This window comes from Nannobrachium achirus (assembly GCF_963921795.1).
Source record: "Nannobrachium achirus genome assembly, chromosome: 13".
NCBI lineage: Eukaryota > Metazoa > Chordata > Actinopteri > Myctophiformes > Myctophidae > Nannobrachium > Nannobrachium achirus.
The window spans coordinates 42,631,078-42,658,407 of record NC_137833.1 but is presented as its reverse complement, the minus strand read 5'-3'; the positions used below and the strand labels follow the sequence as shown (position 1 = coordinate 42,658,407).

At 40.4% G+C, this 27,330-nt stretch overlaps 1 protein-coding gene across 1 annotated transcript; it reads right to left on the bottom strand.

Moving 5' to 3' along the window:
- Positions 1-454: 454 nt before the first annotated feature.
- On the bottom strand, positions 455-25,982 carry prkg2l (protein kinase cGMP-dependent 2, like; the record flags this gene model as incomplete). Its single annotated transcript, XM_080739725.1, has 19 exons — positions 455-550; positions 2,952-3,018; positions 5,803-5,865; positions 6,591-6,713; positions 7,636-7,799; positions 8,090-8,231; positions 8,558-8,647; positions 11,215-11,351; positions 11,596-11,743; positions 12,165-12,263; positions 14,013-14,081; positions 14,466-14,560; positions 15,365-15,442; positions 15,546-15,609; positions 17,125-17,230; positions 18,128-18,241; positions 18,941-19,107; positions 23,314-23,697; positions 25,849-25,982. 19 exons carry the CDS (start codon positions 25,980-25,982, stop codon positions 455-457), a joined length of 2,340 nt encoding a protein of 779 aa, XP_080595851.1.
- Between the last annotated feature and the right edge of the window lie 1,348 nt (positions 25,983-27,330).

Below are 27,330 nucleotides of genomic sequence, written 5' to 3'. Positions count from 1 at the left end.
CTTTACCATTTAAATTATACTCCTAGCATAATAGTTTAGTAATATTGTGCCCTAAGAGTTAATAAGGCCAATGCAATAGGTGTGGATATGGGACTTGAAAGTCTATAAATCTGGTGCTGATTAGTCATTTATGTTGCCTGGCAGCAGTAAGAAGTACCTCTTCAAATACAGACTCATTTGAATAAGAGTTTTTCACTTCATGTTGGAAGGCAGTAGATGAAAGAAGAAGAAGAAGAAGAAGAATGTTGGGGTTAGCACAAGACGCACAAATTGCATTCACCAGAAAGAATACAAATAAAATATCAATACATTTTTATTTAAAAATGTGACCGATTTGCAAACGCTTAAGAGAGAAAATATAAATCAATCAAACAAAAAACAAAGCGCTTCTCAGTGTTAAAAATGTGACTTGTTTGTATTTACATCCAGTGTATAGTTTTGAAAGTATTGGGCTTTAGAAGTCCTTGTCCCAGCCAGACAGCTCACTGGGAGGTTCATCCAGGTCAAGTGGGAACAGGTCAAAGTGACTGTGGTCCGTGGGCCCCTTTACCTGAAGGAATGACATGTTATTGATTATTTCATTGTTTCACTAGTGTTAACCACTTACTGTAAACCCCATATACTTAGTTGACTTGAGTCTCCGCCAAAGGGTCTACTAGGCCTGCTTATTCTTTCGCTGCCGAAAACAATGTGCCAATCCACAAGCACACAAAGTGTTGCAACATCACTTGTTGTGTGCTTGTAGGCTGGCTTTGTGTGCTTGCAGATCTGATAATTTCGCTGCAGTACGCAGTCTCAAAGCTGCTAGCAACAGACTGCAAAAAAAGCTTCTTTCCACGCACAATCAGGCACATGAACGAACTGTCGAGAACGATCCTTAAAATCTTTCTACGTTATTCATTTTTTTTCTGCTGCTGTTGTTATTATACAATTCAATTCAAAGGAGCTTTATTGGCATGAGAAAACATACGTTTACATTGCCAAAGCAAGTGTCACAAATAAAATAAAAACTGTTGAAAATGGGGAACATAATAAATTGGGAGGGGGTACACTACAGCATTGTGTAAACAGAGCTATGTCGCATTGTGACATTTTATATATATACAAGCTTTTGGAACAAATAACAGCATTATTTTTTCTCAAAATGCATTTAAAGGTAGCAGCTCTGTTTCATACTGTATGTGTGCAGTAGGTCTAGATGTCAATCCATGGTTTATAGTCCTTAGGGTGGTTGTGTTTCTAGCCTTCTTTTGTCGCAACAGTTCACAAATCTTGCTGCTGTGTTTGAACATTGTTGTATTTCTCCCAGTAGGTATGGGAGTTTTTATCATTGGTCATGTTTTCAAACTCACTTCGGGTGTGTGTAATCTGTGGGAAGTATGTGCACAGTAGCGCTTTGGAGGCCGCACGCGACCGGACGCCGCGTGGTCAATAAATTCCCGCACGAACGGCACCGAACGGTGCACGAGCGTGTAAACGCGTGCATACCCCCCGCGAGAGCCGCGACAACCCTTACCCCCCACCCCGCGAATCCGCGATAACTACAAGCTATACTTTAATCAGTGGCTACTACTTTAACTTTGCAAAACAGGTTTCTAGTGGTTTAACACCTAGGTTTCCAGCTGTGACTGCATGTGCATGTGTCGATGTGTGTGTGTCCTCATACATGGCTCCATTACTGTGGTAGTGTTTGAGATTCGTTCAAGGCAAACTTTGTTTCTCTAGCCTACTGCAGCGCTGTATTTTCAAAATGAATTAAAAGAAAGTAGAACATAACATCTTAAGTAACAATGCAAATGTAATTAAGACTAGAAAACTATTGTTTTTCCACCATTAGATCTGCTGACATCCTTTCTATCTAAATAGCCTCTAGAGGCGCGTGCACGCCCGTGCACGTGACGTCAATAAATGACCGTCCGCCCTGAAAAGAAAATCCCAAAGCACCACTGATTATGTGTCTCTGATGTCTTGGTATAGTGGGCAGGTGGTTAGAAAGTGTAGCTCTGTTTCTACCACATTTTGTGTGCAGTGGGTGCATAGTCTATCTTCCCTTGGGAGCGGGGAAGATAGACTATATATATACAGTACATACTGCTGCATTGTCTGAAGGAAGCCAAAAATAAGATAACATGAATTAAGTTTTACTGTTATGTAGCTGTACACATGATGTAACAATAAAGTCTACCTTGAACCTTCAACGTTTGCTTCATTCACATTATGTCCCCTTGTTCAAACATGATCAACTCTGTGTCCAGGAAACACATGGGAGAGTGTGTTGTATTGTATGTCTTGATGATGAATTGAATACATAGGCCATAGGACCACAAATGGAAGAAACAAGCCCTGCAGGGCTTTTTTTGCGTTGCTTGCGTACTTTGTGTACTGTTTGCAACGTGTTTATAAAGCATTAGATCTTATTCTGCATGGGTTTTCAGATCAAAAGGGCCCTGTGAGGGGGGCCCATAGATTAGGAGATTAGAGACCCCTTAAATGACAAAATACATATAGTCGTTGTCGGGTGTAAGTAAACCTTGTATCTCCAAGTTTCAAATTTGTATGTTCTTTCGCAAAGCAAAGCCCTGCTTCATCAGACAAGGCCGTTGCAGAAAAGTAGTGAAAACAGCAGATCTACAAGCACACAACGCCTCGCGGTGCGAGGCGTTGTGTGCTTGCAGATCGGCTGTTTTCACTAGTCATTTTTAAAATGACAAATGCAAAATGAACGGTTTTGGACATGCAAGGTTTTCACCCGACAACGGTGATATAATAGCCTATGAATTTATAATACTGTCACCAGTAGGGGGGCCCTTGGGTTTATTAAACCCATCAACCCTATACAAATTACGCTTGTGTTATAAAGTATTCAATGAATCAAAAATCAATCAAAGTGCTCATTGTGGGGTATAGTAACGTCATGTAACAGTATAATCATGTATTCGTAAACACTTCACCTCTCTTCTCAGTGGAGACGGGAGCTGTCGATGCCTCAGGCCAACCCAGTTGAAGCCCTGGAACCATCTGTAAAATATCACACAGCTGACTACATTGACCAAAAACGACCTAACTCAAAAGACTTTGTTAAATAGAATTATTGAATGCTTTAACCAGTGAAAAATAGCAGATATACAAGCTCACAGCGTGGCACCGAGTGCCGCGCTGCGAGCTTGTAGATCTGCTATTTTTGAAAAGTCGTGAAAATGTGAGCAAATCTTTGAATATATGTATTTTCAAAGGGAACGTTTGTAACTCAAATTTTGCTTCTGAGGGGTCCCTGGAACTAAATATTTAGAGATGGGGGTCCGTGGCCAAATACATATCATTTTGGGGGTCCTTCACATGAAAAAGTTTGAGAACCACTGACATAGTAGTCTCTCAAGAACAGACTAACTGAGCTCCAGTTAAGTGAAAAGGACCTTTTCTTTGACGATGGCTGGCCAGATTGCTGACAAGCATAGGTTTTTCAAAAAAAGAAAGGATTCAAAAGACATTCAAAGAAATTCAAATTTTCAAGATTTTTCAAAAATAGCAGATCTACAAGCTCGAAGCGCGGCACTCGGTGTCGCGCTGTGAGCTTGTATATCTGCTATTTCTCAATAGTTAAAGCATAAAATTATAATACACAATACTGTGTACCCGTTCTGAATGGGTTAACAAAACGTCAAGACACACCACCTTTTTTCAACATCTTCTACAGAGTATCATTTCAGTAATGACTATGATACTGACATGATACCGATATGATACTGACATGATAACGACATATTACTGACCATGGTACCGACATGATATGATGCCCTGCGATGCGAGTGTGGTTTAGCCATAAAGGTGTCTACTATCACCTGTGAACTTTTTCAAACCCAACTCCCTTGGGAAAATTTGTGGGAGCCAATCAAAGTTGGGGTCTCATTGACTATACAGGAAAATAAAACAAAAAGCATGCGAGGGGTCAAACTAGGGTTTTTTCATGATTCTGAATCCAATGCAAGCATTTATTTTGCACGAAAAAAAAACGGCCCCATCATCACTAAACCATAGTTACTGACATGCCACTGACCATATTTATATGATTGACGTTTCTAGGATTTTGTTAAAACATCTTATTTAGACTACATCAAACATCAAACAAATGACATACTGTACTTATTCCTAGTTTTATTGTGTTTGATTGATTGATTGATTGAAGAATTTATTAGAAGTTTGCAATAGAAAAAAGTACAGTTTCATGACAGTACAAATCACTGGTACAAGGTCAACTAAAAGGAGATCCTAGAAAGACGAGGCTTATTTCCACAGGAACCACACTTTAAGTATCTCATATAACATTGAAAGACAGACGGATAGAACATAGTACTTTATCTAGGATAATATCAGTTTCAAAAGCATAACATCAAATACAAAAGGCAGAATACAAAGAAAAGGGGGGGGGGGAGCATGGGGGCTTAGTCTATTTACAAGTCACGGGTAGCTGCTGTCTGAAGGTGATTTTTCATACCAATTTTGAAGGAGGCTAGGGTTTTGCTCTCCTTTAGGGCTTGTGGAAGGGCGTTCCACATGTTGATGGTATAGCAGGAGAACGAGTTAGCGCCTTAATGTTGCCTTAATGTTGCTTTAATTTGCACTGCTGCACACTGTGCCCCGTGACTCCCTTGGGGATTTCTTTTTTCTTTTCTTTTTTTACTCCTGGTTAAATAAAGCAAGAAAAACTAAATCTGTTGCCCGAAAATACACAATACATTGTCCAAATATATATTGTACTAATGCTCAAAACACAGCTATATCATAAGAAATATTGTAGTTTTTGTCAAGGAAAAGAAAAACAGCATGCCTAGCTTGTTATTCTAAATCGCGCCAGCAACACTGTTCTCCTCAAGTACATCCTACCATGTTTAAATCAAGAATCTGACAACTCTCCTTCCCCAGTCTCTTGTCTCAGACACATCTCTGCAAGTTTCACCCTCAATTTGCACTTTAATTGTTCCCCTGTGGGAACGGCTGCTTGTTACGCAACGTTGGCTAAACAGACAATGTGTGGCAAGTACTGTCTGTCCCCTGCCAGCTACCACGTGACACTGGGGGAAATGTTGGGGGCGTAATAGAATAATGGCCTGAGTAGCTGACAGTACGAATGTTATGTTCTTTGTGGTCGTGCATACAGTATATGCAGTACGTGATCTTCGGTTATTTAAATAATATTAACTTTTTCATTATTTTCTGAAAGCATTATGTAAACCTTTGTAAACTAAAAAGTGACAAAAGTGCTGTATAAAATGTTATTAGTTATTATGTATGGGATAACGTCTCGCTGCGTGGTCGTTATGGAGAAATAATGGTCCCGACAGGCTGATAACCCCCGAGGCGAATCACACTTATTACACGGCTACTCAATAAAATTCAAGTATTTCCTTATGTTTACAGACTGCTGAAAGTGTTCCCCAAGAGTTGTGCTGGGCTTCCCCCCCAGGTCGCCTTGGAAAACAAGGAAGTGCTGATCAAATAGAATCCATTTTCTAATACGGCGTCATCAATTTATCCCTTCAAATATTTTTAAAAACATTCTTGAGAGTAACATGTAGTTGTAAATGACGCTATGTGTTTTTTTTACATGGCTCTCACGCTGGATACGGCACTAAATTCACGCAGTGCAGCATGAGTGCAGCAGGTGCTCTGAGCCTTTGATTAGGCAGCGGTCTGTTATAGAGCTGAGCGGTCTGTTATACAGAAATAACAGACTGCTGATTTCAGCGATTGACCAATCAGAATCAAGCATTCAACCAGGCCGTATAATAATGAGAGTAAACGTACTTGTGTTTTTTGATGTCGATGATGCCGTTCTTTTTATTGCCAAGCCGGTCCACAGGGTTAAGCCTAAGGGGAGAGAGTAATGTGTATGGTGGTTATGTCTGTCTTTAATAACCATCTGGATCTAACGTTACAGCAATAACCCTGGTCATTTCACCAGGACACACACAATTAAATTACTTTAAAACATTAGTGGAGCTAAAGCTCGAACACAACCCCCATCCAGGGACTGCTTGTTGATATGACACTACTGGATATGACGCTATATTTGTATGACTGACGTGTGCAACATCACTACAAGGCTACCATCCGCCAATTATTCTAAATGATGCTGCTTCACAGTATACTACAGTATACTACTCCTGGTTGAGTAATTTGATTGAACAACAGGCATTTTCCGTGCTTATATACAGTACAACAGCACTGAATTCATTTTACTGATTACACTAGCTTGCTAGCTAATGTTAAGCCTCAATCAAGAACGAGCTATTTTCGTCAAGAAGCATGGTCATGCCACTAAATACAAATGAGCAGTTCTCCTGTTATTTAAGTACCCACGTAGCTACTACTAACAGTAGAGACCTGTATTTGTTGGTGGAACTGTTTTCTCCCATTATTATTTGATAATTAAGTTTGTTTGCATTAAAGCAATATCACAATCATGGTCCTGCTCTTGTACTGAATCACATTCACGGATGCGAGTACACGTCTGTATCTCAGGCCAATCACAGCTGTACTGAACAGTGCCGAACAGAACATAATTTATGAATAACTGAAATAACTGAACGTACTTGCAGAGTCTCCTGATAAGGTCATCTGGACGCTTCCCTACACACCTGGGAAAGTCAATCTTCTCAATGCCATGGAGGACCATGGTGTAGATCTTCATGGGGTCTGAGCCAACAAAGGGGGGACTGGTGGAATAGACCACAAAATTAAAGAGGAACAAAGAGAGCATACTAGACCAGTCGTTCTCAACCTGTAGGTCGGGAAATTATTTTGGGGGGTCCAAAGCCGGGAACACATTTTGCTGTTTGGGAGGGGCTTACAGTACATGTACAGTATGTAGCAACATATTTGTTTTTGTAGGCTATTTCTGATTTAGCCCCAACTAATAGGTTAGGCCTAAATGGGTTAACTTTATGTGCAACATTGTTTTCTCACTCAGGGATGAAGGAAGTAAATGAGTATCTTGCCAAGCAGAAACAAAGGGTTAGGAGTAGTAGCAAAAAGTGTGTTTTGAAGAAAACATGCACAAGAAAAATGTAATCTGGCAGAAATCCAAGGAAACCAGGAAAAAAATATGTTAATTGTAAGGTTCAATAGTTAGAGGCCAAAACTTGAAGCGAGCTGTTGTTGTTTTTTTTTTCAGACCACTCTTAGCCAATCAGGGTGGAATAGAAAAACATCACATGACTAGAGTTAATGTGTACCAATTTGCTTGATGTTTGGATAAAATCTGAAAATTCTGCCTCCTGGCGGCGCTATAACACTCCAGGGACCAATCGGTCCAATGGTGCTTGAGATTAGCTGTAGTGTAGACAGACAGATGGACACACACGGACGGATGGGGACGAGGGCCCTATATTGCACGCTGCATTACCCCTCATCCCTAAATTTTTAAAAACATTTAAAAATAGTTCAAATAGCTGATCTACAAGCTCAGAACTTGTCAATGTAGATTGGCTATTAGTATAGCTAATAAGTTTAGGGCCCATAGTCTCAGGCAAGCCTTTGGCCTGGCGGGGACAATTCACTACTGTATATACTAGTCTAGGGCACTATTAAATGTGAATCTATCACACTTAATAAATACATTCTGCCAAAATGACTTACTTGCCAGTCAGCAGCTCAAAGATGAGTATGCCTAAGGACCAGCAATCGGCTCCAAAGTCATGGCCTTTATTCATGATGACTTCTGGTGCCACATACTCTGGAGTCCCACAGAATGTCCATGTCTTCTTCCCCAGGCCAAGCTTCTTAGCAAAGCCAAAGTCAGCCTGTAGAATGGATCATATGTAATAATAATTACAAATAAATAATAATAATAACACCAACAACAAGGAAACCCTGAATTATTTATTATGCATAGCTGAGCCATGTGGAGTTATGAGCACCCTCAGATTTGGGGACTGAGTGACAGTCATTACACATTACTGTGCATGCAGTACGGACAAACGCACAGGCTCTTTACAATAGTTTCCCATTAGCGACTCAACTAATAATAATAATTATAATATGCATGCACTGTCTTATTGAGTGCATAATAAGTAATGTATTGCTTTATTACCATTTTGATGTAACCCTTAGAATCCAGCATTAGATTTTCAGGTTTCAGGTCCCTATAGACAATTGCTCTGGAGTGGAGGTAATCAAAGGCCTCCAAGACACAGCCAATGCAGAATCGAGCTGTGGGTTCATCGAAGAAACTCCTTGGTGAAAAGATAATAAAAATACAGTATTGTAGTTGTAGAGACTGGATTAGTAAAATACCCATTTAGATACACACGCACGCACGCACGCACGCACGCACGCACGCACACACACACGCACACACACACACACACACACACACACACACACACACACACACACACACACACAGTACATTACATTTTGTCTACTCCATACTGCTACGTGTTTCACCCAGGTCCCCTTTAAAAGTGACACACCTGGTTTGATTGATTAGCTCTGCTGAAACGCAGCAGCATCCTGCCATTTCCATGAGTGCTGGTGATGTTTCTGTGTATACACTCACATGTCTCGTAGTATGCTCCATAACTCCCCACCAAGGCAAGCTTCCATCAGCAAGTAGACAAACTTCTCATCCCGAAATGTTCTGAATAACCTGAAATAATGTCAAACATCCAAGAGAATATATTAATAATATTTCACTGTAGTGCATACAAATTCTGATTTAAGCTCGTTGACAAAGTAGTCAAAGCCAACTATATAAACAACCAAATTTATAAAACTGTGCTCCTTTCTAATGCAAATACAGTATCTTATGGTTTCTCTGGATGAATCAACGTTGTTTCATTTTGCCTTAAAAACTAAATACATTTTAAGCAGTCTCAGGAAAATGGTTCGCTGAGAATGGGATGCGTGTGTTTATCAATTAGATGAATTGAACATCACTTTGCGGCTGAACTTTTCCCTTGAGTGACAGCTGATTGCAGTGTTTGCTTGTGGCTTTTGTCTTTGAATGCCACAGCCCAGATAAGTCAAACCCTGCCATGGTGGGACCCATCACAAAAAGACATTCTCTAAAGAGGCTCCATAGCAACCTTACTGGGAAACCTAACATGAGTAGCAAGGCCTCCCTTTTCAGGTCACTGAAGAAACACCTCAATAGTAACCTCATCTTTCAAGGACAGCACTGAATCATTGACTTTAGATGTGACTACCTGTTAAGTCTTGAGGTGATGTATAAGAATTGAGCTTAGGTGCAATGTCATTTCTGTAAAATGTACTACGTCAAAGTTATAATTTTCTTTTCAATGTTTAGACTTATTTGGTTTTATACAAGCTCTGATCTAAAGTAATGTGGAGTGAAGTCTGAGTAGAATTAATTTATATTAATTTCAATAACTTATGGCTACAAAGAAGGTACAGAATTGTTCTTGTTTTTCCATTTGTGACTTTGCTTTGGTTATTGCCATCAAAATATAAATTATTCATTTGCTACTGCAGGACAATATGATTTAGATTCTCTTTTATGTCTAACAGATCTAGACAATAATGGAACTGTCCTTTCTGAGCTGTTCTTTTATTCATTCTGAGGAAATAACTCAAGGGCTCTCTCAGCATAAATTTGCAGATAATGAGCCATGCACAATATGATCATTGTGTCATGTTGCATAATTCTGAACTGACCAAGACAAATGCCAGTGGATCAATGATAATTAATACATTTTCTTCAACATCTTGAGTAGATTCATGCCTAATACACCATAATATGCCATATGTTTTCTATACATATCCAAGGTAGAGTACTTCAGTGGCTACACTGGACAAGAACTGTGGATTGTCTAAACCTCCTATCTTTAGGCTGTCAGGCCAGCAACTGGACTGGAAAGCCTTGAGACAAACTGTCAACATGGGACAGACGGTATGGATATTTGCAGTGGTGGAAGAAGTACTCATCTATACTATAATTTTGCGAATGTCTGAGTGAGTGAGTGAGTGAGTGAGTGAGTGTCTGTCTGTCTGTCTGTCTGTCTGTCTGTCTGTCTGTCTGTCTGTCTGTCTGTCTGTCTGTCTGTCTGTCTGTCTGTCTGTCTGTCTGTCTGTCTGTCTGTCTGTCTGTCTGTCTGTCTGTCTGAAACAGCGTTTCTCCTCGGTGGCTGGAGCAATTGATCTGAAATCGCATCACCATTAGCATATGAACACACCTGACATGACTGTGAAGCCCGTTTGTCACTTTCACAAATCATATGCTGTATATTAGCATTTTTATGGTGTATCTACTATCTATTCTGCATCTAGCTTGAGGCACATCTATTCTGCATCTAGCATGAGGCAAAATGTTTAACCAGGTATGTGTGTGTGTGTGTGTGTGTGCAGGCAGGCTGGTGTGTGTGCAGGCGGGCGGGCTGGGGGGGGGGACAGTATCTCTGTAGCCATTAAACGAAACGGGTTTCTTACATTGATGCTCCTACATCATGCAAGCACCAGTTAAAGTTACTTTCCATCCCTCATATACTGTGTGCACCCCATAACCCACACACTGCACATCATTTTGGAGCTCATATCTTTGAACGGGTAAGGGCTAGTATATACAAAAGTACAAAAGTATTGGCATCAAAATATATAAGTACTAAAACGTTTGAAAATAGGTTGGCTATTTTCAAATCCTATTCATAAAATAGGGCAAAAGTGGGTAATGTATATCTGCAAAGTAACTTTTAACTAACGTTTTCAAATAATTGTTGTTGAGTAAAATTACAATATTTTCCTCTGATATGTAGTGGAGTAGAAGTAAAAGTATTGAAAATTAAAAAATATCTCAAAATTGTATTTAGTTACTTTACACCACTGGAAATTTGTCACGCAATAGTTGAGGCACTGACTAGAAACTAAAAAGTGAAACAATTTTAAGACATACATCTATATACATATATAGTTTTTAAATATATGTTTTGGGGCTTTTATGCATTTATTGACAGGACAGTAGGCTGACAGGAAATGGGGAGTGACACGCAGCAAATCTGGTCGGGCTCAGGAATCGAACCAGCGACCCGCTGCAGGCTACACAAAGCCTAAGTGGCATGCACCTGGACCAGTAGGCCAACGGGCAACTCATATACATATTCTTTTATATTTGTGTTTGAATAAATATTTGACGTTTTTCAGAAAACTTAGGTCAGGAATGTTATTAGAATGGGCCTTAGGTCCTAATGGGTTAAGACACACCTGACTATAAATTGTGATTTGGTCTGCTGAAGAATGTTCTTCTCAGAGTAGATGTGCTCCTGCTGTCTTGTGTCTACAATGTGCTTCTTCTTTATGCACTTCAGAGCAAAGGTGGTGTCCTCATCCTTCAGTTTGACCTGAGAAACAATAGGAATGAATGCACAGTCAGGAGATATCCTACATAATAAACGACGATTGAATGTCTGTGTGTCTGTCTGTCTGATATGCATGCTGAAACAGTGCCTGACATCACTGATACGTCTTTAAATCCTACTATCCTGCGATGGGCAAGGACTAATGTGTGTGTGTATGTTCCCTATATTATAGTTTTGTGACTCCTTTGCTCTTGCTCCAGTAAGTAATCAGCATATGATGTCTCACCAGCTCCACTCTCCCAAAGCCACCCACACCTAGCGTGGCGATGACTTCCAGGTCTTGGAAGGGCTGGTGATGAAGCAGGAGAGCTGTTCTCTCACACAGCCTCTTCATCTCCTGGGCATATGTTGGGTCCATCTGCGGGGACTGGGGCCTGTGAGAGGACAGTTGGTGCGATACATTGTGAGTTTGAAGTTATTTAAGCTATATTTGAAATTGTAGTTTATGCCTATAACGACATGCCCAAAATAGGGCCACCAGATTGAAAGTTCAAGAATCAGCATTGAACAGCTGACAAGTGTTCATATACACACTTGTCGGCTAAAGTTTCCTTACTGTACATTTTTTCTTTGGGCAGTGGGAATGCCACTAATGCTAGGAGAACACTTCATGGTGCTACTTGCATAATTTATCATAACTTTATAACACTTAAAGGCATGTAAAGCAGCCTGGAAGCAATGTAGCATGATAGCAAACCATTCTCTTCACTCTTTCCAGGTGCTACTGTAATGCTGTAGATTTCCAATGTGTCTTCTACAAAGTGTGTACATTAGACTTAGATATGTTTTACTCACAAAGCATTTCTCCTCTCATCACTCCTAGACAGTTCTTCAACGTATTCTTTCAGGTAAGTCTGAAGTTCTTCATAGGTGCCCACCATCTGGTTGAAGTTACTGGGGAAAGGAAGCAATATCCAATTCAAGAGAGAGAGAGAGACAGAGTGAAAGTGTGAGTGTGTGTGTGTGTGTGTGTGTGTGTGTGTGTGTGTGTGTGTGCGTGCGTGCGTGCGTGCGTGCGTGCGTGCGTGCGTGCGTGCGTGCGTGTGTGTGTGTGAGTCTGTGTGAAATTATTGAAAGGAAGGTGATTGTTAGATATTTTAATTTAATCATATTAAATCATTGCACATCCTCTACATTTGTATCAAACCGAACTCTGAATCTTGCGACCCGCCACACCCCCGTGATGGACCCATTGTGAGCACAGGTGCACCACAAGGTTGCGCGCTTTCCCGCTCCTCTTCTCCCTGCACACTAATGGTGTGCCTCTTGCCGTCTGTGAAATAGTAAAAGCTTTACCACACCATCTGTAGTGGACATGTGGTTGGCACAAGGACTCAAGAGTGTGCCACCAACAACACCACTCTTAAGACTGATTAAAAGAGATTTGACAAGACTTTCGCTATAAACATGCTCGATCACCATCCACTGGTGATCAATGCATTTTTATTATTAGATTCTTTACCTTTATTTAAAGAGGTGGTGCCATAGTTGTGTACTTTAGACGTCTTTCCACTTGTAGGCCAGAACTAGAACTTTCCAGAACCAAGAACTTTCAAGAACCTGTGAAGTTCCAGGACCAAGTTCCGCTTTTGTTTCCATATAACCAGCCTGCTTTGGAAAACAGGTCGTTTGAACAGCAGCACATTCGGGAATCTAACATCTAAAATGGCAGCTGTATGTAACAAATACGTCTATTTTTTGTTACTACATAACCTATTTCTAGATTTAAAAAAAATAACAATAGAACGTTCAAACAAGCTGCTACATAACTGTACTGAGCGTTTAGTCGGTACGCTGCCTGAGAAAAAAAATTACGCTGATGTGTTGTGAGAGATTTCTCCCCGTTCTCCTTGGTCACCTCTGTTTGACCAATCGAGAGCAGGAGCGCTGCTAGCCCCGCCCTTAGGTTCCCAGAACGCAAGTTTAGTTCTACCTCAGGAGCAGGACCTAAAAAAGTTCCAGGAACCTTGTCTGAAACCGGGCCGTTTGCTAAGCCTATGGAAACAAAACCAGAACCAAAAAATAGGTTCAGGTTCCTGAGAGTTCTGGTTCCACCTTGCAGTGGAAAGATGCCTGTTTTATACGTGTCTATGGAGTTAACTAACTCTAATAGACCACCGGGTGTGGTTATAAAGTGCAAATATGCCTTCCCTGTGTATTTTTGGTTTCTTCCTGAAAGCTAAAAGCCTCTGAGTCAAAAGGCCCAGTCGAAAAACACAGATTTAATGACATCATAAACTCATCCCCTCCATTTTTACCATACACCCAACACTGTGGGTGTGGCTAACTTCAGCTGGGTCACCAGTCTCACCACCCACGTGACAACCAGGCATACTTAATGAACTGGTGGGTGTGGTCGCATAAAAACAACATTTTAACACTTTCTTTTTTGGAGAAAAAAAATCTTCCCTCTAGTATAATCATAATTCCTGATCATCATCTTTTAGGGGAGGAAAAAATCCCACCTTTATCTTTAACCAGACAGGCACCCCATCTTTAACCACACAGGCAAGATTAAGAACAAATTCGTATTTACAACTGCGGCCTGGCAAGCCTATGTTTACGGGTATTTGCAAATAAAATGTTGTCTGAGATCTGTTGTGAGTGCATTATCTACTACTGTATACTGTGTGCACTACTCACTCTCTATCCACCACCAAGCACTGTGTGTCATTCTCAGTGCAGAGTATGTTGGCTGAACGCACATCCTCACTATGGAGACACAGGACAACATTGAGTCAAATGCAACACTGAAACCAACACTCATTTAAATGCAATGCAATGTTATTATGCTTTTACCACTGCTCCCCTGCATACTAATTACTAATGTCTTTGTTCAGTCTAAAAACAATTCACCAACACACAAGAATAATGTGGATCAGATAAACCGATCGTCTCGGCCATGGGACTATGACATGAAGCATAATTCATTTTCTGTTTATATGCTGATAAATTCCATACAAGCAAGGAGAAGAAGTTAAGTAGATGGTAAAGTAATTATCTTTTTTGCAGTCTTTTCAGGATCTTGATATTGTCAATATATTCTTTTACTATTTTATTTCAAACACAATCTGTCTAAGAAGTGTGTGTTTTTACCTTATGAGGGCTTTCTCTCCAAAGTAGTCCCCTACCCCCAATGTTTTAATTTCCTGGGGCTCATCACAGCCTTCTGTGGACTGAGTGACTGACACCTGTAGAATGAACGCACCAAATATCATAGCAAATTAACAATCTCTCTCTCTCTCTCTGATAGCTTTTTTTTGTGGTTGTTCATCATTCACAGTCATTGAAAGTCACTCTTATGTATTTCACAAAACTAGAAAGATGCAAATATCTAAATATCTATCTATTTGAGCGGTGCTAACCATTCCGTCCTTGTGTCAGTCTCATGTGGTCTATGATGTAAAGTCAAAGGAGAAAATGTATTAAAGAATAAATGACTATGTATGTAAATTAAACTATATATATATAACATATCTCTTAGCAAAATGCAAGGAATCGATTCCCGATGAAACAGGTCAATTTGACGTATGGCCCAAGTGTGTGCCGCAAAAACTGCGAGAGGAGTAGTGCCGCAAAAAATGTTTATCTAGGAGGCCCTGGAAGATGGATGGATAAAGTCGGAAAAGTACTATAGTCCCCTGCAGGGCAACCATACTAACTATTATTTCAGTCAGAAAACTGGATTGAATTAAATATTTTTATTCCGCAAAAGATTTGAGCATTGAAGCTCCGTCTCTATTCATTCCGTGTAAGCATGACATTTTTTCAATTAAGAGATATGCCAAATAGAATCACAGAGAATTAATAAAGACCAGGGTTTGGCACACTGCCTTATTTGATTGGCTGTCTGAACATGTCTTGCTTATAATCCCCAAACCATGTGTTTATTAGAGAATGTGATACCCAATGCATGGTTTTGAGATATATATTTTAGGGAAAAACAATGAGACCATGAGGGTTAAGATTATATTAGAATTATGCAGATATCTTACCTCTCCTTTTGCTATAATAAAGAAAGTGCTGCCCTCTTCACCTTCTCGAATAATATACTCCCCTTTATCAAAATAGTCCTAGAAAAACATGAGGGTGACTTCAGTGTTGTCAATTCAAATTAACATGTCAGATACCATATTGGAAAGTAAATATAAAATGAACACATTCGGAAACACTCACAATTTCCAGACAATCAACGATCTTTGCCAGTTTCTCCTCAGGTAGTTCTCTGAGTATGGACACACTTTGGGACAAGCAAAAATATGCCTTAGGTTAAAGACGCAATTTCAGTCATTCAGTTACATCTTTGAACAGTATTTACTGTCCTGTGCTAAACTATATTTGTATAATTATAAACACCACAGGTTCTCAACTTGTGGTCCAGAGACACACAGAGGTCCTGAGGGTCACCATGGTAAGTGATTAATAGTTTAGGAACCAAATGGATCCTTACAGCTCTGTAGCTCAGAGTGTATACTGAGGATTTTACTTCAGTGTCAGTGATACTAATGCAGTGTTTTTTCAAATCCGGTACATGTACCCCTAGCCTAGGGGTATGCCGAGCTACTATAGGGGGGATGTGAGAGAAAGAGGAAAAGGGAACAATAATTGTATGGTTATGTTTAATGATAACACATTGACAAATCTTGTATGAACCTGCTGATCTGTGAAATGCTAAACAAAACCGAATAAAAGCCTGAGCAGCACAAATGTTAATGAATACTGAATAGAAAGCAAATAGCAATACTTATGTCCACATTATTTGGAAATGGACTGCATTTAGAACAAGACATGTCTTGCTCAAGCACACTTCAACACGACACACAGCCAGAAGGAGCCAGGGATCGATTGGGAACCATCCGATTCCAAGACGGCCGCTCTACCTCCTGGCCACTGCTGCCCATTAACAGACTGACTCAAAATTGAACTGGCCAAAGTGCAAAATAAATCTGCTCAGGAGGCAGTAATTGCAATTCCAACATTATATTCTTCTAAAGGGTGAGTATCATTCTTTCTAGGGGTGTGCCAAAAAATCGATTCACCAATTAATCGTGATGTTGATGCCACGATTCAATTAATCGAATCGAAAGGTAAGTGAATCGTTTATATATATTTTAGGAGAAATACAGCTGATGGAATACGGCTCTTAGATGACGCTTGTTAAGCTTCTATTGAACTTCTCTGAGAGGTCAATTGGTGACCTGACCTCTTGATACACGTTGCTCAGAAGTAGTTTACAGCGCAACACAGATACACACAGGCACACACAGACACACACAGACACACACAGACACACACACACACACACACACACACACACACACACACACACACACACACTAAGGCCTGCACAAAAAAGGTTGTGTGAAAGAATAAAGTGCTGTGGTCCTACGTATGACCACCACCTAAACATTTTAAATTCAAATTATATAAAAAAGCAATGTAAATTGTAAATCGCAGAAAAATCTAGAATCGTGATATAAATCGAATCGTTACTCTATGAATCGAAATCGAATCGAATCGGGAGGTAAGTGAATCGTCCCAGGCCTAATTCTTTCATCGCATCATATGCTAACTGTGGCTTTGTCTTGCTGTTTTCTAAATAAAATGCTGTAGTCAGGTAAAGGGGGTACTTCAGAAATCAGAGAAGGGGATCCTGAAACCCCAAATGTTTTAGAATCACTTGCATATTGGGGTCCTTGAAATGAAAAGGGTTGAAGATCACTGGTATACATGACGACTATCAGTGTCTGTCTACCTTCGCAAGAAGCTGAAGTACTCTTCATGCCTGGCCTGGGTCGTTCTCATCATAATAGTCTGGAACGTCCGACGCTCCAATGCCCAGATATGAGATTGAGACACAGCTGCAAAAAGAGCAGATCCATTATCATAAGCACTATGGCCATCAGCACATCACATTGGTGCACAGTCAATTCCTAGGTGTTCATTTAACTCTGAGTGTGTACAAACAGAACAAAATGGTAATGGTCTCCATTTGGTTCCATGTTACACTTTCAGAGTTACACACATGTTAAGAGACCATTTGGTTTGACACTCTCAGATAGACCTCTAAGGATCCCTTACGGATAAATGTTTACACCCCCTTAGTTAAATTAACACCTAGGATTTTGATTATTAAATAATACAGTATGTGGGGTGGGATAATATTGATCGATAAATGTACGTCAGAATGTAACATCATGATTCAATGCTAATTGAGTAACCGCTTATGTCACCACTACTGCTGTAGTGGTGACATAGTATTGTTCACTTCTCTCACTCTGTGCTTCTGTTCAAAGCTGTAGTGTAATTACACTGCTGTTACCCTCCATCACAAACATGGAACAAACAATCAATTTGAAATTTCTGGTTAAGTTGGGTTAGAGCTAAGGTTACTCTAACACTTCCAGAGCACTGAACCCTGGTCCATCCAGGAATCACACGGTTGGTCGTGCTCTCCCTTGCTATCCCCTCTGAAAGACTTTAAAGGGTTGCAAAGTAATGACAATGAGTGGTTCTCCCCTGTTCTCCTGGGGCAGTACATCAACTCTGCTTAACCTTAAATCACATCCGTTTTAAATGGTGTACTTGTGTGGATGAACCTTTGTTTATTTAGTCATTTAATTTCCTTGAGTCTTTCAAGTTGTTTTGTGTTTTACTTAATTTGTCATCCCTCAGTCACTGAGTGTGTCTTCCAGGAAATAAATAAAGCTTGATCGATTGACTTTGTTCAACAGACAGACATGGGTTCTGCAGATCACCTTTGACAGTTGCGGTTCTTTTACAGTTGTACAGTATGGCCAATTCTCCAAACGCTGTTCCTGGACGCATCTGACCTAACAACTTGCCATTCTGTATGACCTCCAGCAAACCCTCTGCAATGATGAAGACATTTGAAGATATTTAAAAAACACATTAAGGCATTTGCTGCACCATATACCGTTGTTCCCTATTGAGCTTGGCACATTTACCTGGGGCAAGCTGCCCAGATCACAGAAGCAAAAAATCATCTCAAAAAGCGCCTGCAATGTAGTGCATTTGAAACTACATTGCAGTGCACATCATGGGGTGATCACTGCTTGCCTCCGGTGAATTGTTTTATTTTTATTTTTGTTTATTTTCGGTTTATTTTTCGTTGCTGAGTGAGGTTAGCAGACAAAGTGACGTGAGTGAGATGAAAAAAACCTGGGTGAAATCTCAACAGGAAACAACGGTAATACTCATATTCCCAGTTAACATATTAACTTGTTTTGTCAGTATTCAGTACGGATTGATAAATTAAATTAAATACAATTTTAAATAAAACGTTATCTCATGCTACCAGAGCATGCATGAGAAGCTCATACAAGAGAAATGGGTTAAATCACAAATGAAGTGGAATTGGTTAACAATATGTGATGAATGCAATCAATATTTTAGAGAATACAGCCAAAACTACACTTTCTTACAAAATAACCAGCTTTTTGGATATAGTACTGAAAACAAGCTTCATTCTACGCTTTTCCATCAACATTGGACCAAAGAAATTCAAATGACAATAGAAACAGGTATTATGTCAAATTGGTCAATCTAACCTGCAAGCACGTACAGGTAGTTTCCAGACTCGCCCTCATGGATCACAAGTTGGCCTTCGGTGTAGATGTTTTCATACATACTGTCAACCATCTCCCTCATGTGCTGTGGCTCCAGTTTCTTCAGAAAGTCATTATTCATGAGTGCGTCATTGATGAATTTCTTGGTGCTGGAGAAGATGAACAGAGATGCAGAGGGATTCAGACACACAGTGGCCAAAAAGTCACTAATTCTGAAGATCTGGTGCAACAGGAAATCTACATTCCTGCAACACCGGAGCAAAGTGACCAGGGTTTGAATCCCGGGTACAGGGGTGTCACACCAAATTCTGGGCCCTGGGTACAAGGATTCACTGCGTTATTTTGTGCTTTAACTATTGAAAAATAGCAGATATACAAGCTCACAGCGCAGCACCGAGTGCCGCGCTGCGTGCTTGTAGATCTGCTATTATTGAAAAATTGGGAAAATTTGAGTTACAAATGTTCGCTTAAAAAATACATATATTCATGACTTTTCAAAAATAGCAGATCTACAAGCTCGCAGCGCGGCACTCGGTGCCACGCTGTGAGCTTGTAGATCTGCCATTTTTCAATAGCTAAAGTATAAAATAATTAAGGCCCCTCCACCTTGGGCCCTAGTAACTCAGTCCCTGACATAAAATGTACAGATTATAGCTAATGATGTACAAACATTAACAAAGCATCTTCATTAGTTAGTAATTAGCTACTAAACATAAACTAATGTATTAGTTACCATGATTATTTATATGAACACCTAGTATTAATCACTTAATCCCAATACTTGGTTGACCAGAGTCCCTCAGGGCTCTATAATAGGGACTTTTCTATTTTGTCTCTACATTAAATATTGTCGCTGAAAATAGCTGATCTACAAGCTCACAATGTGTCACAATGCAACGTATTGTGACGCATTGTGTACAAATACATGAACAAATCATGCTTAAACATTCAGAAAAAAGCACAGCAGAAGATCCTACAAGCTCACAATGTGTCAGTGTCATGGCGCGTTGTAGACCTACTGTGCTATTGGATGTACAGCAAAGTATATAGGGTTTAGAAATGCATTAAAACAAAACGATATGTAACTTTGACAAAAAAGAACTGCGTACTTACTTACTGCCTTGCATTATCTATCTCAAGTAAGTTTCAAATCTCTGCATGAAATTCCAATGGTTTCCTCAAAAATCAAACAAACCAGTATATACAGTGAGTTGTAGGCCATGGACAAAACATGCCAGAATGGTCCCATGAAATCAGAGTTTTAAGTTAATGTATTTCTGGCCCAGAACATCACCTACTGTAAATGCCGTTACCTGTCGCACAAAAAATGTGATTTGTAGGTATACTAGTGGCAATGGTATTTCTAGAGTTTCTAGAGACATTTCCTGGAAAACCTGCTTTTCATGAAACCCTGCCTGCCCCCCATCCTTTTCCTCCTGCTGTCTGTCAATCTGGAGAGGGGGGGGGGGGGGGTTACACACATTTAGTCCTACTGTAAGTGTTTATCAACATTGATAAAAAGTCCCTTGCTAGCTAGCTGTTTTTACAAGAAACACTTAGGCTGTAAATACAATCCATACATTTTATATATTATGTACTACCTGGTATTCAAACCCTTTGTCCTACCCAACACCAGGGTCTACAAGGAAAAACCAACCACCTAAAACCACTTAAAGAGAAATGAGAGAAATCATGCAGGCATACAAAGGTACATTTCTCCTATAAAGGTGATCAGACAGTTGCTTGGGCACTGATCGGCTCCTACTGTATGTGTGCACGTGCCTGTCACAGGACTGGCCAAACCTTTCATATTAAGTTGCTACCAATTCAATCTGCAGATTTTCCTGGGTGTTTGGCCGTCTTACACCAGACTACCATATCACACAGATGATATGCCAGTCTGTTAACCAAAAAAGAAGCTCTCTGAATGGGTCAGAGCAGTGGTTCCCAAACTTAGCTTGTGACCCAAAAGAGAGATTAGACGCTTGCCCGGGACCCAGACTAGTGAAAACAGCAGATCTACAAGCTCACAACGTGTCACTTCACGCTGCGTTGTGAGCTTGTATCAGCTATTTTCACTACTTCTTAAACATGTGTGCTCTAATTTAAGGGATTTATTTGATTTTTCTTTGATTTCTTCATGAAATTACTGAAAAAAATCACTGCTTTTTTTAAAACATTAAAAATCTTGCTTTTTTTGGGAATGTTTCTATATTTTTTATAATAATAATTAAAAAACAAAATGTAGGAAACCAAAAACAAAGGGACTAGAGATGGACCGATTGCAAAATTCTTGGCCGATACGATCCACCGGTTTTATGAAGGTCTGACCTGCCAAAACCGATCTTTCCGATACCGATTTCTTTAGCTAAGAACTAGAAAATGGGGTTGCTCCAATACCCTTTTTTTCAGGCCAAGTAGGCCTACAAGACATACTTCAATTTGAGTACCAATAAGCTAGAAGAACACTAATGCCAAATCAATCACAATAGTACAATATCCAAAATCACAGACAATATCCAGTCTAATATGACCGTCTGGACTAGGCAGGAGGAAAGCAGGTGACGCATGCTTTTTTTCCCCCCTTCTTTTTGGAGACGACATTGACACAGGATTATGGAATACTGTATATCCTTACATTGCAATGGTAATCAGCACCATCGTCGACTGGCTGCAGCCATCGTAGACTGGCTGCTACTTGCTAATGTTTACTTTAGTCACAGGACCAGAGCATTATGCTGTGCAGTGCCATAGACACAATTGGCATAAAAGCGGTATTTATGTCAGTGACCTGCCGGTCACCGATTCGGCCGGTTTGATATCATACCGATTTTTTATATTGGCCGATTCCAATGTCCATCCCTAAAAGGGACCCATAAAAATGTGTCTGCGACCCACAAATGGATCCCGGCTCACTGTTTGGGAACCAGCTGGGTGGGAGAGTAGTGGGCAGGGGAAGCAGTATGTATGGGTTGTGTAACTGAAGCCCATAATGGCCCAGCACATGCATGTGTTTAGATCCTGTCGCCTTTTGTTTCCTTGTATGTCTTGCTATTATCCTCTGATGCAAATACAGGCTTTCAGATGTGCTGACACTACAAAGGCCTGACACAGCTCTCTCGTGTTCCTGCCATGACGGTTTCCCATGGGAGAGGCAAACCTGTCTAATTATAATACTACTATCAAAATAAACCAGGATTTGTGGATTTACTGAACTTCTCGACTGCCATTAACCTATACAGCAAGGGGTCTTCAACGTTTTCAGGCCAAGCACCCCTTGAGAGACAGATGAAGCAGGGACCTCCTCTACATGTCTACTGTGTTGCAGATTTTCATCGATTTCATAGACTTGTTTGACAGCCCTGTCATCAGTCGATGTTGGATTTGTGTTAATGTGTTTTTTCAGACATTTAACCACTTAAATTGTCAATACTTTGTAAACTTGACCTATCACTCTGTACTTGGTCAGCTCTTTTTTTCACCTCCACGTCCGACCTTTGCCGAAAATAGCCGATCTACAAGCTCTCAACGCCCTGCAACGCAAGGCATTGAGAGCTTGCAGATCTGCTATTTTAGGCCAAAGTTCTCCTCAGAATATAGGGATGCGAGGGTTCAAGTTGTTAATCTAAAAGAATTATCCTATCACACAAAGATTTGGCGGCCCCCCTGTAGTAACTCTGAGGACCCCCTAGGGGTCCCGACCCCCTGTTGAAGACCCTTGCTATCCAGTACATATCGTATTGTACCATGACATAGTATGACTTACTGTACATGTCCTCTTTTAACTACTCGAACCCTAGCCGCTATCGTCCTTATACTGGGGCAAACATTTGGCAAAAATGGCTGATCTACAAGGTCACACCAAAGAGGTTTGGTGTAGAGGGAAATACTGGCTGACATACAGGTAGCCGTAGTTCTCAACCTTTTCAGGCCGCGACCCCCCAAAATAATCTAAATTTGAACTGGGGACCCCCCACCCTGACAAGCACTTGGTATTGTAGGAGTTGAAGCATTACATTTAGTTTGACCTGTTTCCGCAGATAAATATTGTGAAAATGTTTGCCTCTTTCTCATGTAATATTTCAAGATTTGGTCAATGATTGACCATTTTTTACAGTAGCCTATAGCTTGTTGATTACTTTTGACACAGTAATAGTCTTCTTTTTTATATTTTGCAGTAGGCCTATTAAAAGGTCTTAAAAGACCTTAATATTGTCACTTTAGAAAATGTGCAGATACAGATTGGTTTGTTGCAAATCATCTGGTTAGGGACCCCCTCAAAAGCAGGTTGAGAACCAACGGTAGGCTATAGATAAAGAGGCCCCGGGGGACCCCCGGGGGCGGCGCTCACTTACTGTGAGTCTTTGCGGACGCAAGCCCTCTGGACGGATCTGTGCGCCGTCCTCAAGCCCACGCAAAAGTTCTCCGACGTGGGCTCGGCGGACACGGCGTCCTTGGCTCTCAGCCTGTGGTGCACCTCCACGGCCACCCTGTGGAAGCGGCTGGGGCCCTGGTTGATGAAACTGAGCAGGCGGGGGCTGTGCAGGCGGCCAGGGGCCGGCGGCGGAGAGCGGCCCAGGAGGTTGTTGTGGTGGTTGTAGCCGATGGCGTCCTGGAGCTTGTCGATCTGGCACACCTTGGCCTCCAGCTCCTTCTGCAGATGCTGCAGCTGGTGCTCCTGAGCGCAGAATTCTCTGTTCCGCCGGGCCAGCTCCTTCTCCAGGTGGGCAATCCGCTGCCTGGATTAATAAGATTAAGATTAAGATTAAGACCGGGAAAGCATCTGTGTCATTTTAGATTTGAGCTATATGTATATATCGTTCGTTGTCTGGTGGAAACCTTGTATGTCCAAAACCTTCCTTTTTTGTTATTATTTTAAAAAAATATTTAAAATAGGGAAAATAGCTGATCTACAAGAAATTACAATCTACAATTTACAATTTAGGCATTTAGCAGACGCTCTTAATCCAGAGCGATTTACAATAAGCAGGTAATACATAAATACAACTAGAAGCAGTGCTCTTCCGAGCACAGGTCTCCACCAGGCCATGCGTCCTGGTGGTGCTACTGTATAATAGGCCAATGTAAAAAGGGTGGCATATGTTTTTCACCTTAGACCTTTCATGGCAATCGGACGCTGCATGCATGATTTGAAGCATTGTGTTCCAAAAATGTGTTTTGCTAAAGTCTACCTGCTGGTGGCGCTATAACAGGCCAATGTGAAAAGGGTAGTATTTGTTCCTTGACATAGTGGGAATATGTGTGGCAAATTTCACGGTAATCGCAAGCTGCGTTGAGGATTTGAGGCATTTTGTTCAAAAACGGTGCAATCCTGCAAACTTTGGAAGCTAATATTAGCCAATCAGGATGGAATATGAAATATCAGACGGATCAGACTTGATCACATGACTATAGAGATACTGTGTACCGATTTGTGTTATTTTTTGAGAAAATCTGAAGGAGTAATATCCAAAAATGTGTTTTACATAAGTCGGCCCAAAGGTGGCGCTATAAAAGGCTGATGTGTAAAATGCAGGGCAAAGGTTTATCCTTAGCCTCTAGGGTGTGCGCTTACAAAGTTTGAAACTGATCGATGGAGTTATAGGTAAAACCACAAATCGGCCTGTTATAGCGCCACCATGAGGCTGATTTAAAAAGAATTAAGTGGCATTTCTTCCTCGGCCTAGTGGGAACGTGTGTGCGCGATTTGATGATAATTGCGATTTGATGATAATTGCACTTTGCGTTTGTGATTTGAGGCATTTTGTTCAAAACGGCTCAATCCTACGAACTTTGGAAGCCAATCTTAGCCAATCAGGATGGAATATGCAAAATCGGACAGATCCGTGTCGATCACATGACTGTTGAGATACTGCCTACCGATTTGTAGGATTTTTGGACAAAATCTGTAAGAGTAGTGCACAGAAATGTGTTTTGCGAACATCGGCCACTAGGTGGCGCTAGAAAAGGCCCATTTGAAAAATGTAGGGCAGAGGTTCTAGATTGGCATCCAGGGAATGTGTGTGCTCTCCCCCATGCCTTCGGCTGGTGGAGACAATAAGCAAGGTAATACATCAAATGCATAGAAATATCAATCTAGAAAAAAATTAGTAGATAGACCAAGCACCTAATCAGTAAACTTTCTTTAAAACCTAAAAATGCTATCTAGCTTTCATGTATGGTCGTTGAGGGTAGGCGAGTAGCACACAGTTGCAAGGCGTTGTGTTATTTTCACTACTTTTTGCAACACTTTTGTATGAGAGCTTTAATTTACAAAAAAAAATAACATATGAATTTGAAATTTAGAAATAAGAGGTTTCTGCCCGACAGTGACTATAGGCTTATATATCACATTAGTTGGCTATTCAAAAAAATATTGTCTACATACAGTATATACATATATATATACGTGTGTATATATATATATATATATATATATATATATATATATATATATATATATATATATATTATTTATTTATTTTCCTTTTTTTTTATGATAGGCCTATATTATTTTGAAGTGAACATTTTCAACTCGAATCTTTTCTTCTGGGGTCCCTGGAACAAAATATCTTGGGGGTCAGCGGACAAATACACATGGGTAATTTTGTTTTGAGAAACACTTATATAGCAACATAGATTTTCTGAAAACTGTTAGGATTTAGAAGATTTTCTTTATAATCAGCCTCAGCTCAATGCACAATAGGACGTACATTATGAGGACGAGTTTGTACCAGCATAGTAGTAGGACAATAAGGACATGATTTGAGATTGAGATGTTACTAACATCTCAATCTCAAATCATGTCCTTATTGTCCTACTACTATGCTGGTACAAACTATGTTACATCACCATATGCATTGTAGTAGATAGGCTAGTTAAGGGCTCACCTGAGGGGCTCTGCGTCCCATCCTGGGGGGTCCCTATTGGTGGAGGTGGAGGAGACCATGTTCTCTTCGTCTTCCCTCGCCCTCGGGGCTTTTATTGAACCGTTGCCCATGGCCAGGTGGTGGCTGGCCACCATAGGAACGGCCCTTTAAGTCAAGTAGTCAAGTCTGAGAAATCTCTGTGAGTGTGAATATTTAGACAACTTGCACTCTCTTCCTTGACTCCCCCCTGACCCCTGGTTGTCTCACATGCTAAAAACTGCTGTAGAAAAATGAAAGACAAACAGGTTGACAGAAAGAATCACAGTGTGACACGACTTAAGACATTAATTAGGCTACACATCTTTACATAAACTAATGGCGGAACATATCGTGTTCCGAAAAAGGCGTTATTTTGCCATGATACATTTGCCCAAGTTAACACTTATCAGCTGCCTGCAAGAGAAGACTGAGATAATCGTTGGTGATCAACAGTTACTTACTGTATTGCCGAGGATGACGTTCAAGCAACAGTTGGATTCAATTTCTGTGCACCACTGACTGACTGTTCTCGTTCTTTTAGCTCTGCCTCATGAATCGCTGAAGTGCTGCTAAAAAACGCAATAACAAAAGGCTCGGGGATTAGGACCAGCAGTGTGTGACATCTCTGAAAGCTTGTCTCCTCCGTTTGAAATTAAGTGACGAAGAAGTGTACTGTGTACAGTAGGGCATGGAGGCTACAGTAGGCTCTATGTTCAGTGAGAGCACAGCGACCTCTTGTGGTTGCAGAGTGTTTTGCATCAAACACACCTGAAACCCATTGACTATCAGACTTCACCAGTGGTCATTATCTCCTGTCATCTAGTTTGTCCGGAGACCTAAACCTACACATGGACAAAGGTGTCCAATGTCCATGGCAAAGACTTGTAGGCAGGTCTAACCCTACAATCTTTCGATAAAAGCGTGTACCAAACTTTTCTCAGTTGATTCCGATGTATTTTTACCTGTAGAATCCATTTCTGCCATGTACATTTTTGTATTGTGCATAATTAACGAGATAATTAGCATATTGACTCAAATATGCTAATTCGCTCATTAACTATGCATGATACAAAAATGTACATGGCAGAAATGGATTCTACAGGAAAAAATACATTAGAATCAACTGAGAAGAGTTTGGTAAACCCTTTTATCAATTTATTATGATCTTTTTCCTGTTCTTTCTGCCCATGTGTCAAATTATTTGTAACATGGGTGGAAATGACAGGACTTAACCCTATTTAAAAAATGGTAAAAGGGTTTACCAAACTTCTCTCAGTTGATTCTTATGTATTTTTTCCTGTAGAATCCATTTCTGACATGTGCATTTTTGTATTGTGCATAATTAATGAGATAATTAGCATATTTGACACATGAGCGGAAATAACAGAGCAAACCCTATAACAATTTGATAAAAGGGTTTAACAAACCTTTCTCAGTTGATCCTTATGAATTTTTCCCTCTAGA